The following is a 15,416-nucleotide window of genomic DNA, read 5'->3' on the forward strand; positions in this document are numbered from 1 at the left end:
CCTACAGGAGAGCTGGGGAAGGACTTTTTACTAGGGCATTTAGCAATAGGACAAGGGGGAATGGCTTTAAACTGGAAGAGGGCAGGTTCAGATTGAACATTAGGAAGAAGTTTTTCACTCTGAGGGTGGTAAGGCACTGGAATAGGTTGCCCAGAGAGCTTGTTGAGGCCCCATCCCTAGAGGTGTTCAAGGCCAGGCTGGACGTGGTCTTGGGCAACCTGGTCTAGTGGGAGGTGTCCCTGCCTATGGCAGGGGGGTTGGAACTCGATGATCTTCAAGGTCCTTTCCAACCTAAACCATTCTATGATTCTATGATTCTTTATATATTCCTTGATACCATTTCTTTTCCTCTTGCCACCAAATATTGCAATACACAAAGAATACATGCAGCAGTTTTAAGTGGTATTCCAATGGTATCTGCATAAATTTCAGACGTGCTCTGTCCTCTCAATTCTAATAAATAATGGAATAGAGGCATAAATAATGGAATCTTCAGATAAAAATGGGCCTGTAGAAGGAAACAGGGGTGCTACATGCTTTTTCACTTGGCTCACTTCAAACTTCCAGGTTAGTGGCCAAGATAAGAAACCAGCCTCCTTCAACTCTCTCTGTGGTCAACAGTTTCTCTGAATCACTAAGTCTGTAAGACTGAGGCACCTTGTAGGTACACGTTTATCTCCCTTTCCAAGGGAGATAAAGATTACTTAGAAGTAGAATCCTTGAGGGCAGACTGAAAGAAACCAACCCTAAACGCTGGAGATTTTGGCATAAAATAGATTTAGCACAGCACTGAACCAAAACGTATTCTCAATACTTGAAGAATACTGGTGCAAGTTCTCTTCCTACCACTGTTGTTAGACAACCTGATTCAACAAAGACTTTTTTCGATTAAATACTGTGTGCACCACAGTTAGAAAATGTCAGTGTTTGGGTTTTAAGGCAACAAGTTATTTGCTTTTAATACAATCAGGCCTTGTATTAAACAAGAATATAGCCAGAATACAGGATGCTTAAGAACATGAGATAATTTCTTCTGACAGCTAAAAAAATCTGTCCCTAATGAAATGCCATTAACCACTGCTTACCTGAGTGCCATTCTTTCAGTAATGACTGCAACAAAGGAAATACACCAGGAAGTAGCTCTGAGCTCATTTCAGTAAAGATTTTTTTAAAATCCTAGGCTTATCTAGGACTGCTGGATCAGACTGCTGACAGTTGATTTTCTGAAACCGCAGAGGCAGAAAAAAAGTAAGATGAAAAAAAAAAATACAGTCCCATCTGACTACGGAAAGACTAAAAATTCATAGGACCAAAATTCACAGCTTATATTCGGCAAGATGTGGGGAGAAGTTGATCTCATGGGTGTTATTTCAATAACATGTCTGTCATATTAAAGCACAGAAATGACAGATTACATTAAGATTTATGGGTGAAAAGCCTATGGTAGTATGCAGTTTTCCTTTTAGACACAAAAAGTATCTAAGCCTGAATCATGGTATAATCCACAGTCTGAATCACGGTATCAGCCTTTGACAAAAATATCTCCTGCTGTTGTCACCACGAACCTAACAGATGTTCTCCCAATAAAGAAATATCATTAGGGCTAACGGCCTACTGTCAGTATCTTCTATGCATGATGGGTCTCAACAAAGAAATGTATAAGACAACTGTTCAATCAGAAGCATCAAAATATCTTGAGCAAACCATACACCAAAGTACTATGTAGCGTTTATGGTAGAAAGAAGTGGAAAGAAGACATGGAAGTACTACCATGAACTGCAGAAAGAATGTCATTAGGGGGCAGTAAACAGGTGGCCTTGTAGAAGTCCCTATAATTCCATCGAAGAATCTGCTATCTAGCCAAGCAATAGTTCATGTATGGAAAATATGTTAGATTATGAAAACTATCTGCAGTTCTTTCCATATCCTTGATATTTTTCCACTTCTAATGTTGAAGAAGTGCTCTGTTATCAGCTCCTGTGATTTTAGCAAATATCATGATGCTGGTCTTAAGATCACAACATCTAGGTATTGGATTCACCTCACCATACCAAACATTACAACTTTCCTTTCCCTGTAAGGGACTTAGTTCCCAGTTCTCATGGCTACAGAGCAAAACCTGAACACATGAAGTGTCAATGCTAAACACAAAACAGCATATATAAATTTAAACATACTTGTTCTTACAGCCTCTTTTGACCAATTCACAATATTCAAATGCCTGAGAGTGAGTAAGAGAAGCTGCAAACGTTATACATTTTTTATCAGTTCTGTCCTGTTCACATGCAAATTTGGGATTCAGCAATAAACTTCTATTTGACTACTTTATCATCAAAAAAATGTTAACACCGTCCTTTAATAGTCACTGTAACAAGTAGAAAGTGTAAGATAAATCCTCCAAAGACACAGGTAAAGTGACATGCTAAAAACAGGAACAGGCAAAAAGTCACTGGAAACAAGGTTTTGCATAATCTTTCATTTTAAGTGTTAGAGAAATCAAAGAGCCAAACTGAAAGGGACCAACTGAAGGATGAATGTTAAGGCAGCATAAGAAATTGGATACTAAGCAGCTTTTGTCTGCAAATACAAGTAATACTCAAATTCCAGTGTACATAAATTGAAGAACAAAAGTGCCATGGTTATTCTGAAAGGAAATAGTGCAATTTAGAGAAAAAATAAACTTTTCATACAGCAAGGCAGAAAAAAACCCAAGTCTTTTCATACAGCAAGCCAGCAAACATGAGATGCATGTTATTATCACATGAATTGTTATTTGCACAATGAAATGCACTAATTTTCCTGATAATTAAAGTTCACTGTAATCCTGTAAATTCTCCCAGGAAACTCCATATCCTCAGGCAAATTACAAATTGCTGGCATAACTCATTCAAAGTTCATTTTGATGACCAGACCTCCTTTCCCATCCATGAAATAAAATACTCTGGTTTACCCCTAATTTAACCACAGAAATATAAACATATTGAGTCATCATGCCAATCTGAAATACACATTATCCCAGTAAGGGAGGCGTCATATAAAGCTGGGCACATCTTTCCAAAAGAAATATTCGGTTGGTGGTAGACGCCATGTCCAGCCAGATTCTTTTGGCTGAACCAGAAACCTGAAACACCTTTGACATTCCTGACTTAGATTTTCACTTAAAGTAGAGTAAAACTGTGTCAGTGAGGTTTCTTCTGTGTACAGAAGACACACTGTGTGAAGTAAGGTGATTTTTTGCCTTTCAGACTACTGTAGAGACCCATTTGCCACTTCTGTTCAGGTGAGCTTTCAAGCTGTTATTAATCCAGCATGAGACACAGCGTAGTACAAATCCAAACCAGGCATCACCAGAAGTCACCAATCCAGACCAATGAAAGTTGATGTGGTATTCTTTCCTTCCTTTCTGTCACACAAACTTGGGGTTCTTAACTCCTGATAAACAATTTCAGCAGTTTTGTGAGCCACTGAGACCACTTTGGAACTGAGGAATTGTGGACATATGCATGAGAAGCAGAGAAGAGACAAGGTGACATTCAGCTATGTCTCACCCAGCTCTGTGACAATGCAGTTCTGATGTTTCTCCAGCTTCAGTTTGAGACAGAGACAGTGAGCGGTAAGTTTGCTGAAACAAAATCCAAACACAACTACAGTGTTCCAGTTATCCGTGTGTTTGAGACCTTGCACTGCTCCCTGTCAAGCTAAATCTCCTTTAGAGTATGCCTACAGTGCAGTCCAAGCAGCGTGACTGCAGATTCCTCAAACATAACCACCCTCGCTTTGAACTTTCTAGCTGAGGTACAACCAGCTATCAGAGCCACCAACACACCATGTTCCAAATCTGTTTTTATCCGGGATGACAGATAAATGCTGTGCTGCCAGTGGTGTTACCAGTGTCCAAGTTACTATCTCACAGCATATGCTCAGTTTAAGAGAGCTAGCTCCTGGTGCAACATCTCTTTCATAATTCATTCTTCCCTTTCTGAAGGCTTTGAGGGAGGTGGAAATAAGTTGGTCACTCACACATAAGCACTACGGTCAGGAGAGCTCTGAAGAGCTTATGCTTATTTCATCCAGTTCCTTTGGGAGCGGCTCCAGTGTTTTATCTTGGCAACGTAGTGGATTATAAAGGCATTTTGAAAAGCATCTATTTGATACTGAAATAAATCTAAATAAATAATGTAATAATTGGTCTCCCTGAGATTTGATTTAGAAATCGGAAAGTTATTCACATGCAAACTATTGACCTTGGTTCTCCATTACAGGTGATCTATGCTTAACACCTCATGGAAAGGAGCGAAAGTGGAAAAGAAAATATTTTCTTGCATTCCATGTATCCTGGTGTGATACCAGTAACTGTTCTCCACCTCATTTAAAATGAGAATTAGACACACCATTTACCCATCATATAGGGTCAGTACTGATCACTCTTCAAAATTTGAATTAGAGAGAGGGGGAAAAAAGGATATTCACCACTACTAGAGAACAGTAGTATCACCTCTTCAATAGCAATATGTTTGAAGTGCTGCTGAATAATGATTCCACTTTGGCATAAATGTTAATTGTTTACATACTTACTTATATATTGTACATATTTACAATTATTTATAATTTCACTGATGTAAACTTGCAACTGCAACAATGGTTGCTTCCCATATTTACAATGGAACTCTGTTGAATCTTCAAGAATATACAGATTAAGAAATAGTTCATCTGATGGCAAACTTACTACAATTCTAAGCTCTCTCTTTTTTATTACTAACAGCTGGTAGCAAAGATGTGTGATGTTGCCATGCCTCCTAAGCTGAGCAATATTTAGTAAACATATGGAAGATATCAAAGATTTTGCAGAAACTGAAGTGTCTATGGAAGATATTAATTTTAGGAACTAGACTATGGTTAGCTTTATCTGATATTTCTCAATACCAGAACATGAGCATCCATTCAGCCTACCTCTGCATGCAGTGGGAAAGTGTTCGGGGGAAATTAATCTTTAATTAATGCAGAATTTATGCTTTGGGGGTTATTAGTTTTCTTTAAGTTTCTAGGGCTTGCAAAAATTACTCATGGCAGTTTCAATAGCGCCATGCTGTTTTTCTGAACACACCCAGAGACCACTCTAATGCCTTCCTGACTACCCAGATGTTCACTGCATTGAGGTTTGCTAAGCAAGTAGAGCAGCAATGGTTAGTCTCTGGCTATACATTGCTGAGAATCACAATTCAACAGGCAGGGGAGTAACACAGTACTCACTTCAGGTTCCTGCTTTGCTGGGAATTCAGTAAGTAGATGCCTGCATAAGAGCCATTAGGACCAGAAAGCAAAATTGGAAACCATAAAAAAATAATAATAATTTAGTGGCCTCATTTGTGACCATAAAAAGATTTATAAAAAAAAAAAAAAAAGTAAAAATTTGAGAGGGTGGAGGGATAAAGTTAGAAGAAAAACTCCTCTTAAAAGTAACTTTCAAGCCTGGAAAACTAGACAGGCCAAAAAGAAATGCTGACTGCCCTGTGGCTCCCATTCAGTGTATCTATCACCCCCTGCGTAGAAATCCCACCAGAAGGCCCATCCCACACAAAGCAACTGTACCTCATAATTGGACATACCTTTTTTTTTTCCTAGTAATGGCTGATCAGTAGGCTTAGACTTCTGAACTTGAAGGTGACAAGTACATGATATATGTGCCGTGTGCATTGCTGATTATACAACCACTTAACCTATTTAAAATCAGCAGCTTTCAATGACATGAATTGGATGCTAAGCTGGAATGCAAGCTAAACAAATAGCAGAAATTCTTAGAAGCATTTGTCTCCTTATGCTTCATGCATTTCTTACTCATTTTTCTCTAAAATGTATAGGTTATGCTTATACTATAAACATCTGCCTAGAAAAAATTAAAATTTTGGATTTGAATGTGTAATGTTAAGTTTACATTACTGACTTTTTTCTGGATTGTGAATAAAAATATACTAACCCTGGGACCAAGGATAAAAGCAGCAGCAATATTAATCAAAGGAAAGGACATAGTTTAGAGTCAAAGAAAAGCTTCATCTGTTCAGCACAGCTGGATATTTATTTGTCCTCTTCCCAAAGATGAAAATGAACTTACACAATGTATCACAGGTCGATAACCTACTACCTATAAAATGTAGAGGTGACTCATTCATTTTTTTATAGGATACCACTTTGTTCAGAAACATGTAATCTTTGAACATTTTGCTTCAGTAGGAGAAAATGAAGAGAAGGATATTTTTTGAAACTACCAGGACATCTTGACAGAAATAACTGAAGAGGTGACTAGAGATTAAACCTATTCATTATTGTTGAAGTTATGGAACAACGAGCTGATACAGAAAACTCAAGATTAAGTGGGTTAACAAGGCACTTACACTGGTGTACGCATTGACTATGACGTTGATATACTATCAAAGGTTTATGGAGCACATAAGCATTTGTAGTATAAAAGCTTCCATTTAAGTCACTTAAACAATAAAAATCTGGTGAATTATTTTGTCAAAGATGAAAAGTCCTACTGTATTTATGGCTAGGACTATTCAATTTAATTGTCATCCCTAAAATGGATGCCAGCTTTCCTCCCATTCACATTTTCTTTGGAAATCTCCAAGAGTCACATAATAATCCTATCTATGATGAGGAAAAAGCAAATGGAAGCCATCTGGGCTCTTAGCCCTTCCAGACCACTATCAACATTATCCCATATACTCTGACTTTATAGGGAAAAGGAGACTTGTTAATAACTTCTAAACACGTTCAGTCGTCATTTCAGACTTCCTTTCCAGCCTTGTCTACATGCACTATGAATTATTTAAACTTACATTTAAACTTACACCTTTAAAATGGCTAAGCAGGAACAAACCGAAGCTTAAAAAAGGCATTTACCACTTAATTCTTTTGTTATATGGTTGCTACAAATCAAACAGCAAGAAAAAAAAAAAAAAAGATAGCTACTTACTCTACAGTTCCTGGTATTCTTTCCGATATATTATCCACTAGGATAATATTCATACACGCACAGAACTAGCATCCTTCAAACAAGAAGCTATCTCTCAGCAATGTCTGTCCCTCAACAATGATAGCAAAAATGCACAGGCTGTTAAGCCAAGGTAGGCTCAGCCATCTGTGTTTCTTCCTCAAGATGCGAAAATGCACGAGGTTGGGGAAAGCCTGACAACTATAGCATATTCTGCTTCTATGATCTCCAGGTCCCACTGGTTCTGGGACAACTTTAACATAGGCAAAACAATCCACCCAGCAAAACATCTGACATCAGAAACAGGAGTAATGCAAGAAATCTCCACGTCGCACCACTGGCCCGTGGAAGTCCAGAGCAGACATATTACAGATATATGCTGTAATATTACATAAATGCAGAGCTGCAGGTCTGAGCGACCTGGGATGGAAAGCTCCTCAATGCTACCAGTGGTTTTATTTCTAAGAGAATGCACTGACTGCTTTCTGAAATCTAATGAGATGAACAATGCAAGGAGCACGTAAGTGATTCCTTATTGCTTCATTCAGAGGCAGCAAGGAGGAAAAATGAGTGTCTCCTTTCCCAGGAAATGCTTCCTGAGCCTGAAACACTCTCAAATAACTTTCAGTAATATTGCAGTGACAGTATAGACTGTTTTGAAACTAGGAGCTCTCTGAGGTGACGAGCAATGGCACTGCTCTGGGCAATTACTATTACAGTTAAATCACTGTTAAGTTAAATATCTCTGGTACCAAACAGATCAGAATGTAGAAGATTCTAGTATATTAGTTTTTAAAACACTAGGTTCTGTATATGGCAGAACTAAGTGTTATAGGTTCGAGGAAGAGGAGAGGGGAAAGACAGACTTTGATCAGCCGGTCCCAAAGCATGAGCACCATCCACTGAGCATTGATCTTGAACTCTCTCTGGACTACAACACATGAATCGGAATAGATGCAGCCTGATGCAGTCCCAAACAAGTAAACTCACGTCTACTTTCACTTCCTTTCCTCTAAGGACTGGGTGAAGACGCCTCAAATGTTCAATACAGAAAATGCTTCTTTTGCAAGAAAAAGTGAGTCTTGGAATTCAGGAAGAGCAGTAGCTAATAGGAGCACCTGCAATGATGCAACCTGACAGTCTGCTTCCCTACCGGTTTACAAGAGCTGTCCCCCATGGATTATTCTATGGAGAAAACTTTTTTAAACTGCCTTAGTTTGTCTGTCCTCTCTGAAAAAAAAACAAAACAAAAAAAAAAAAAAAAACCAAGCAATATTCATTGACTTAGCACGTACACAAAAGCTGAGGTCCCACAGAATGCACACTGTTGTGGGAAATATGCTTTGCAATGAGGGGCAGGTCTTGAATCATCAAAGCATAAACTTCACCATTCCGAAGCAGCTCTGGCAGTATCTGATTTTCAGCCTCTTCACTTTCTACAGGGCAATGCACTGAAAACGACCTTATGCTGGCTACGACACTAACAAAAATAGAGAATTATAAATTTTGTGGCACCCAAAGAAGCAGATGTTGCAGGGCTTCCACTCTAATGACAGAGATGGTGAAAAGGAACTGAATGATGGCTGGATTCATTTCATCCCTTCATGATTTGGGGATCGGGGAAGAGGGACACAGTGGTAACCCACAGAGGTAACACTGCCACATACTTTGCCACTGCAAACATACTTTCCCAAGTTGATGCTATGATAAGGTGGCCACAGATTCTAGATAATTATGCCCCTGATTACATGACATCTGTACCAGGTGTAAGTGACAAGCTACTGGCAGTCGGGGAACTGCAGGGGTGGCCTCTGTGAGAAGACACCAAGGGCTGTCCCATGCTGGACATGGCCAGTTCCAGCTGGCTCCTCAACACAAGGCACAGCTGAGCCCATCAGCCAAGCTGGTGGTGCCTCTGTGAAAACATATTTAAGAAAGGTCAAAAAAACACCATACAGGAAGAAATGGAAAAAGAGTGAGGAACAGCAGTGCAGACACAGAGGTCAGAGAAGTAGGTACTCCATAGCAGAGCAGATAGTCCCAAACAGACTGCGGACCATGGAGGATCTACACCAGAGAAGAGGAAGAGTGAGAAGCAAGGAATAGCAGAGAAGAATCACAGTCTTCCCCTGTGCCACTGATTTCACCACTGAAGGAGCTGAGTGCCACCTGCAATGATAAAAAGGTGGGAGGAGAGGAATCTTAAGTGAGGCTGAGCCTGGGAATGGGGGAGGAGAGGTGTTTTTCACAAGTGTTTGAATGCTTGCTTCTTTTTTTTTGTTTCACAATACATGAATCAGTAATTAAATATTTATATTAATCAGTAATAAACTTCATTTCCTCCAGTCATAGAATCATAGAATGGTTTAGGTTAGAAGGGACCCTAAAGATCATCTAGTTCCATGGGCAAGGACACCTCCTACTAGACCATGTTGTTCAAAGCCCCAAGCCTGTCTTGAGCACTTGCAGGGATGGGGCATCCACAACTTCCCTGGGCAACTTGTTCCAGTGTCTCACACGCTCAGAGTGAAAAATTTGTTCCTGATACCTAATCTAAATCTTCCCTCTTCCAGTTTGAAGCCATTGTTCCTTGTCTTATCACTACAAGCCCTTGTAAAAAGCCCCCCTCCAGCTTTCTTATAGGCCTTCAGATACTCGAAGGTCACCCCAGAGCCTTCTCTTCTCCAGGCTGAACTGTCCTTCTTATGTCAGGGGCTCTAGAGCTGGACGCAATACTCCAGGTGGGGTGTAACCAGAGTGGAGTAGACGGGCAGAATCACCTCCCTCAACCTGCGGGCCACGCTTATTTTGATGTAGCCCAGGATACGGTTGGCTTTCCAGGCTGCAAGTGCACATTGCCAGCTCATGTTGAGCTTCTCATCAACCAACAGCCCCAAGTCCTTCTCCTGAGGTGTGCTCACTTGAGTCCTCAGTCGAGTCTGCTTTGCCCACAACAGTAATTGGTAAACAATTCTCCAGCCTTTATCCTGACCCATGAGCTTTCTCACTCTCATTCTTCCTGTTTTCTCCCCTGTCCCGCAGGACAGAGGGTGGTGAGCAAGTGGCTGTGCAGGTGCTTGGCCACCCCACCACTACACCCAGAGCAGGTCCTGCTCCAGGGGGCACCAAGGGCCAGGAGCTGCAACATGGACGCACCAGCAGGAGAAGGCGTAGCAGCAATCAGACAACTCTTTCTGGTATCTCTCACTAACTTTAACCTCCAGATATTCAGATTTCACAGGTAAAACAACCAGAAATAACAGCATATGAATAAATAAATAATCACAAGCATCACCTTAAGTTATAGTGGCATGAAACCACAGCTGAAGAGAATCGGTCTCTTCAGGGGAGCAGTCTTCTGCACAAGGTAGGCACAGGATGAAATCTAATTTGGACTTCAGAAGTAGCAAGATTCTCATCTCTTTTTGAAACAGCAAGCTCTTGCTTGATTGTTGTCTCATTATTATTTTTACATTTAGGATATTAAACCACTACCCATATTTCTTTCCTGTTTGCTGATTAGAAACACAAGCCGAAATTAAAAACACTACTTGGAAGAGAACTACCTGTTCCACAGCAGAATAGCAGAAATGAATTATGCTTCCATCTGACAGTTAAAAAAAAAGGGAGAAAAGCGTTCACCATTAGGGTATTAAAGCGCGCATCGATTTGGATGGGGAGGAGGGGGGGGCAGCGCCGTACGCCGAGCGGTGCTGAGGCAGCGCAGACCCGGGCGGCGGGAGGCGCGAGCCGTTCGCGCCAGGGGAGCCGTTGGCCTGAGGGGAGCCGTTGGCGTGAGAGGACACCCCCCCCACACACACACTCCCCCCAGCGCGAGAGGAGCCGTTAGCGTGAGGGGAACGCTCAGCGCCAGGGCCGGTGCGGCACCGAGAGCCACCGGGCCCCGGCGCTAGGACCTGCCGGAGGGGCTACCCGGCCGCTCTATTTTTACTACGGTATTTTTTGCATTCAGAGTTTCCACTGCAGGCGGCCTGGGTCAGGGGATCCGCTCTGCCGGGGGAATCTGACAGGTCAGCCCAGCAAGAGTTATTTATAGAGGGGCGGGGGACAGACGGAAGGGATGCGATCGGCATCGTATTCTTCTGTCGGGGGGCTGCGGACTGGGAAAGGCACCCACGAATGTCCGTGTCCCCCCCCTCCCCTTGCCCCGCGTCCTTCAGCACTGCCGGGCAAGGCGGCTGTGGCTGGGAACCCCCCAGCGCCGCGGCACGCCGCGCCGCCCGGCTTGACCTGCGCTAGCCAGCCCGCTCCGCTGCCGCAGGGAGAGGGGGCAGTCCGGGCCGGACGGAGGACACAGAGGCTGCGACCTGAGCCAAAGAAAAAAGCCACCTAGGCAAGGCCCAGGCACTCTTCCTCCCCCCTTCTCCCCCCAGTTTTTCCTCATGCAGCCTCAGGAAGCAAGGACCCACCTCACACACATATTAACTGCCACAGTCACAGATCCCAGCAAGTGGAGGGAGACTTAACACACTGGCACCCAGACTAAGGCTCAGGACAGTTTCAGACAAAACTGCACACCCTCACATGAAAAAAAAAACCTAACTGCAGAAGGTCACTAGTATTAAAAATACAGAGGCAATGAGAGTAGTCAAGCTGCAGCCTGTCCGGCCACTGTCTTCAGAGGTTGTTCTGTGAATGAAGACCTTGTAAAGGAGTATTTAAGCTTTCTTTGTCCTACTGTGACAATCCATCACTTCACCAGGGGATATCATCCACCTTTCTCCCCTGGTACTGGAGAACTATACTTACCCAGCCTGCTATTTGTAAGGTCTGTTTCTTTGTGGTAGGGAAAGAAACTAGGACAGAGTAGAAACATCAGTATTTCAAACTGTAATCAGACTGTCCCCCTGAAACCCCGGTGCTTAGCTGCTTCATCCTGAAGGCATTTAAAAATCAGGAGGTGTCTGCCCACCACATTTGGAAGGGCCTAGGCTACATGTGCAAGCCTAGAACTGCTGCAAGTGGGCTGACGCCCGCCCCTGCCAAACCCTGGCTGGCATTCAGAAACAAGGCATTCATCTGGCAGAGGATACCTGACACGCTGACAGGATTCGACTCTTCCCACACAACGTAGCAGTAGCCACCATCTTTTAAAACCAGACCACACCAGGAGATCGTGCCGTCGTGTGTAACTGCCTCACCGTGTGTGCTGCTCCACCTGAAAGCAGATGACCTGGTATCCACGGCCTCCTGGTCCAGGTGCGGTCAAAGCCACAGCTCCCATCTCTTAAGGAAGTGCTTAGAGTGCTCACATTGTGCCTGCTTTATTGGGATGGCCTCAATCTGCTGGGTCTCCATATGGCAAAGACTCACAGAGCCCAAACAGCCACTAGGCCACACCAATGGAAGCACCATCTTCCCGCTTGTGTACAAAGGGCTTATTCAGCATTTGTTGGTTAGAGCATTTGAGAAGTGGTGAGAGCAGGAGCCACTGGGTTTCTTCACTGGGTGTAACCACCCCAATATTCCCTTGCCTGTTCCGCCTTCTCCTGGAAGGACCATTCCCTTCCTGGCAAATGAGATTTCTATCTGGGTGCTTATCCACCTCAGCCTCTGCACGCACTCCTTGCTTGGCCATGCAAGTAATGACAAGAAAGGATGTGTCTGGCAAGATATGGACTTAGTATAACGGCAGGACAGTAATGTTCCTCGAGGGAGCAGAGTGCCAAGACCTAAACATGTATATCAGCTTAGCAAAACAAAACAAAAAAAAGCCTGCTACACTCAAGTAAGCCTGTGTTTTTAAATAATTACTGGCACTGTTAACAGTCCTGGTGTTCATTTATATCTGCAGACATCATCTAATACATAATTAACAGCTAAACAATAATACAGATATATTAAATTGCCATGTGCACAGTGCACATTTTACAGAACACCTCCAGTCATGACACATTTCAAACTGTCGTATACTTTTGATTCACTGCACACTCGAGTTATCTACCACAGGCACACAGTCGAGCGCCAGCAAAGATTTCTGCAGAGGAAGCAAATGTTTTCTTCACTATTTTATAGTCCCAGCTCCAAAGGACTGAGGAAATACAGTGTTTTGTCCTGACAGTCCCATCAGATTCTAACAGAGCACAAGCAGACTCCTCTAATCTGGGCAAGTGGGCTGTGCTGCCTGGCTCACCACCCTGACAGCACTCTCAGGAAAACGAGTACTGGTGGTTTCATTAAAAATATGTGCTGGGTGACGATTATATGCAAGGCTGAAGAGCCAGGCTTCCCCGTGAGCAGAAAAACCCCAGCTGTCGGGGTACCCCATAGGTGGTTGGGGGAGAAGAGAAGTCATAAGCATTTCCTTTCTACAGGAGGTTTGGACATTGATCAGGATTCCCCTGTCCCCTGGAGGAGCCCCCAGCTTTCCACAGAACCTTGATGTCCAAAACACTCAGGAGATGTCACCAGCTTTTGCAGAGATGCATAAGCAGAGTGGTTCTAGAATTCCTTGTGTTATTCCTCTACAGTTGTTTGGATTAACTCAGTGACACATTAATCCAACGCAGTCTATGTTACAGTACCTGAGAAGCTTACAACAGAGATCAACTAAGGCATCCATTGCAAAAACACAACTAAAGAATTACGATTTAGTCCTGCTGACCGGTCCACCTTTTAGGAACACAGGAAGGGTGTAAGTGGCCATATGGAAAAATCCATTCCCATATTTTTACTGCTGAAAGCTAAACCTTCCCATGAGACCCCGTGAATGCATTAAAAGCTCCAGATATTTGATTTCACTTAAGAGTTTCACCATCTCAGCCAGACTGCTAATAATTTAAAATAAAGGTTAATTAATTAATCAGTCGCCTGCCATGAAATGCGTCCAAGGATTCTGCATTTTAAATCAAGCGGAGCAGCGATCCTCCTGAAGTCCACTGCCGTATTTGCAAACTCGTGAAACCCGCGGCTGTGCCATGTCGGTGGCGCACGGACCGGTGTGACAGCGCAGGAAAGCTCCGTCGCCCTCTCCAGGTGCTACAGCACCAGGCTCAGCGCTCCGGCCGGCGGGGAGGGCAGCCAGCCCGCCCGGCACCGCAACGGCACCGCCACCAGGAGCGCTGCCGCCCGGCCCCGCCGGTCACCTGGAGGGGAAGGAGTCCCTCCACTCGACCCCAGGCTGCATCCTACGCGAGGCTGAAGCGGGCCCTCGCTGCTGCCGGCAGGCTGCTACCGCGCCGGGGAGGAGGTCACGGTGCGTCGGCTCCCCGGGAGACGGGCCGCCGGTGAGGCTGCCTCGGCTGTCCTGCCGGACGTCAAGCCCAAACTCGGCTCTTGCGAATCCCGGCCGGACTTGTTGCCGTCGGGCTCGGCGCAACTCCTCCCCGCTCCTTCCAGCGCCACAGCAATGAACGGGCACATCAGCCCCGTTGATCTTCGCTGCTGACTTTGCGAGAGAACCGGGGAGAGGGCGCCGCTAAGCTCTTCGTGAAACGCTAATAGCGACCGGTTGTTAACTGCGACTCACCTACATCCCGCGACCCTGAAGTCGGCCGTCCCCGCGCTTCTCCCGCCCAAGTATCGCCACGGGGGCGCCCTGGCACGCCTTCGCCGCGGCAGGTTGGGCGCGGGCAGTCGCTTGCCCCCGGCCCCCCGCCCCAGACCGCGCCTCCTGGGGACGCGGCACCGTCTCTGCCTGCCAGCCACGGGTCTGCTCTCGCTAGGGCACATCGCGGGGCATGGAGCGGGACTCGCCCCTTCCCCGCTTGCCCGAGCAACCTGCCGCTCAACCCCGCGGCGGCAGCACAGGAGGATTCCCCGCCGGACCGGCGGCGGCCGCGCTCCCCTTCTCCCGTCCGCCACCCCCGGCACTCGGGGGTCGCCGAGCGGCGGAGCCAGCCGCCCTCGCAAGCCCCCGTCCCCGTGGCCCCTAGGCGGCCCCACCGCGGAGGGGAGCACCCTCGGGCTCGCCTTACCCGGTTGGCGGAGAGGACCTGCCTGTAGCGCTCCTCCTCCGCAGGCAGGGCAGGGAACTGTTGCATGGAGAGCATGCTCTAGCTGCTGCTGAACCTCTCTACTTTGGCCACCCCCCCCACCCTTCTCTACCTCAGTCTTTGAGGAGCCGCAGCTGGCCGCCCGCCTCCCGCATACACACACACTTGCCGGGCGGGGGGGGCCTCCGCATTTTGTCTGCTTGGCAGACTCCCCCTCCCTCCTCCTCCACCCAATAATAATAAACCTCGGCTAGAAAGCCGCCACATCCCCACCCCTTTTGCACACAAGGCTCTACCCCTTGGGGACAAGCTGAGAGCCAGCCCACTTGCTAATTTCGCCCTAAAGCCGTCCCCCAGGGAGGGCGGATGAGGTGGGCACAGCCTTTGCCCCCCTCCCGCCCCCGATGAAGGACGCCTCGCAGGGCTTCAGGTGGCAAGAGAAGCCTGAGCCAGGGGCGATGCCTGGGGCA

General features: G+C 45.3%; 1 protein-coding gene across 1 annotated transcript in view; it reads right to left on the bottom strand.

The window, feature by feature from the left end:
* Positions 1–15,003, bottom strand: part of CORIN (corin, serine peptidase) — a gene marked incomplete at its 5' end in the record, with an annotated part of 169,266 nt that extends 154,263 nt beyond the window's left edge. Inside the window, one exon of the mRNA XM_082482177.1 lies at positions 14,929–15,003. Coding sequence (XP_082338303.1) covers positions 14,929–15,003 — 75 coding nt within the window. The remainder of the gene's footprint in view (positions 1–14,928) is intronic.
* Positions 15,004–15,416: the final 413 nt, after the last annotated feature.

This window comes from Vanellus vanellus (genome assembly GCF_965231255.1).
Source record: "Vanellus vanellus genome assembly, chromosome: 4".
Classification (NCBI taxonomy): Eukaryota; Metazoa; Chordata; class Aves; order Charadriiformes; family Charadriidae; genus Vanellus; species Vanellus vanellus.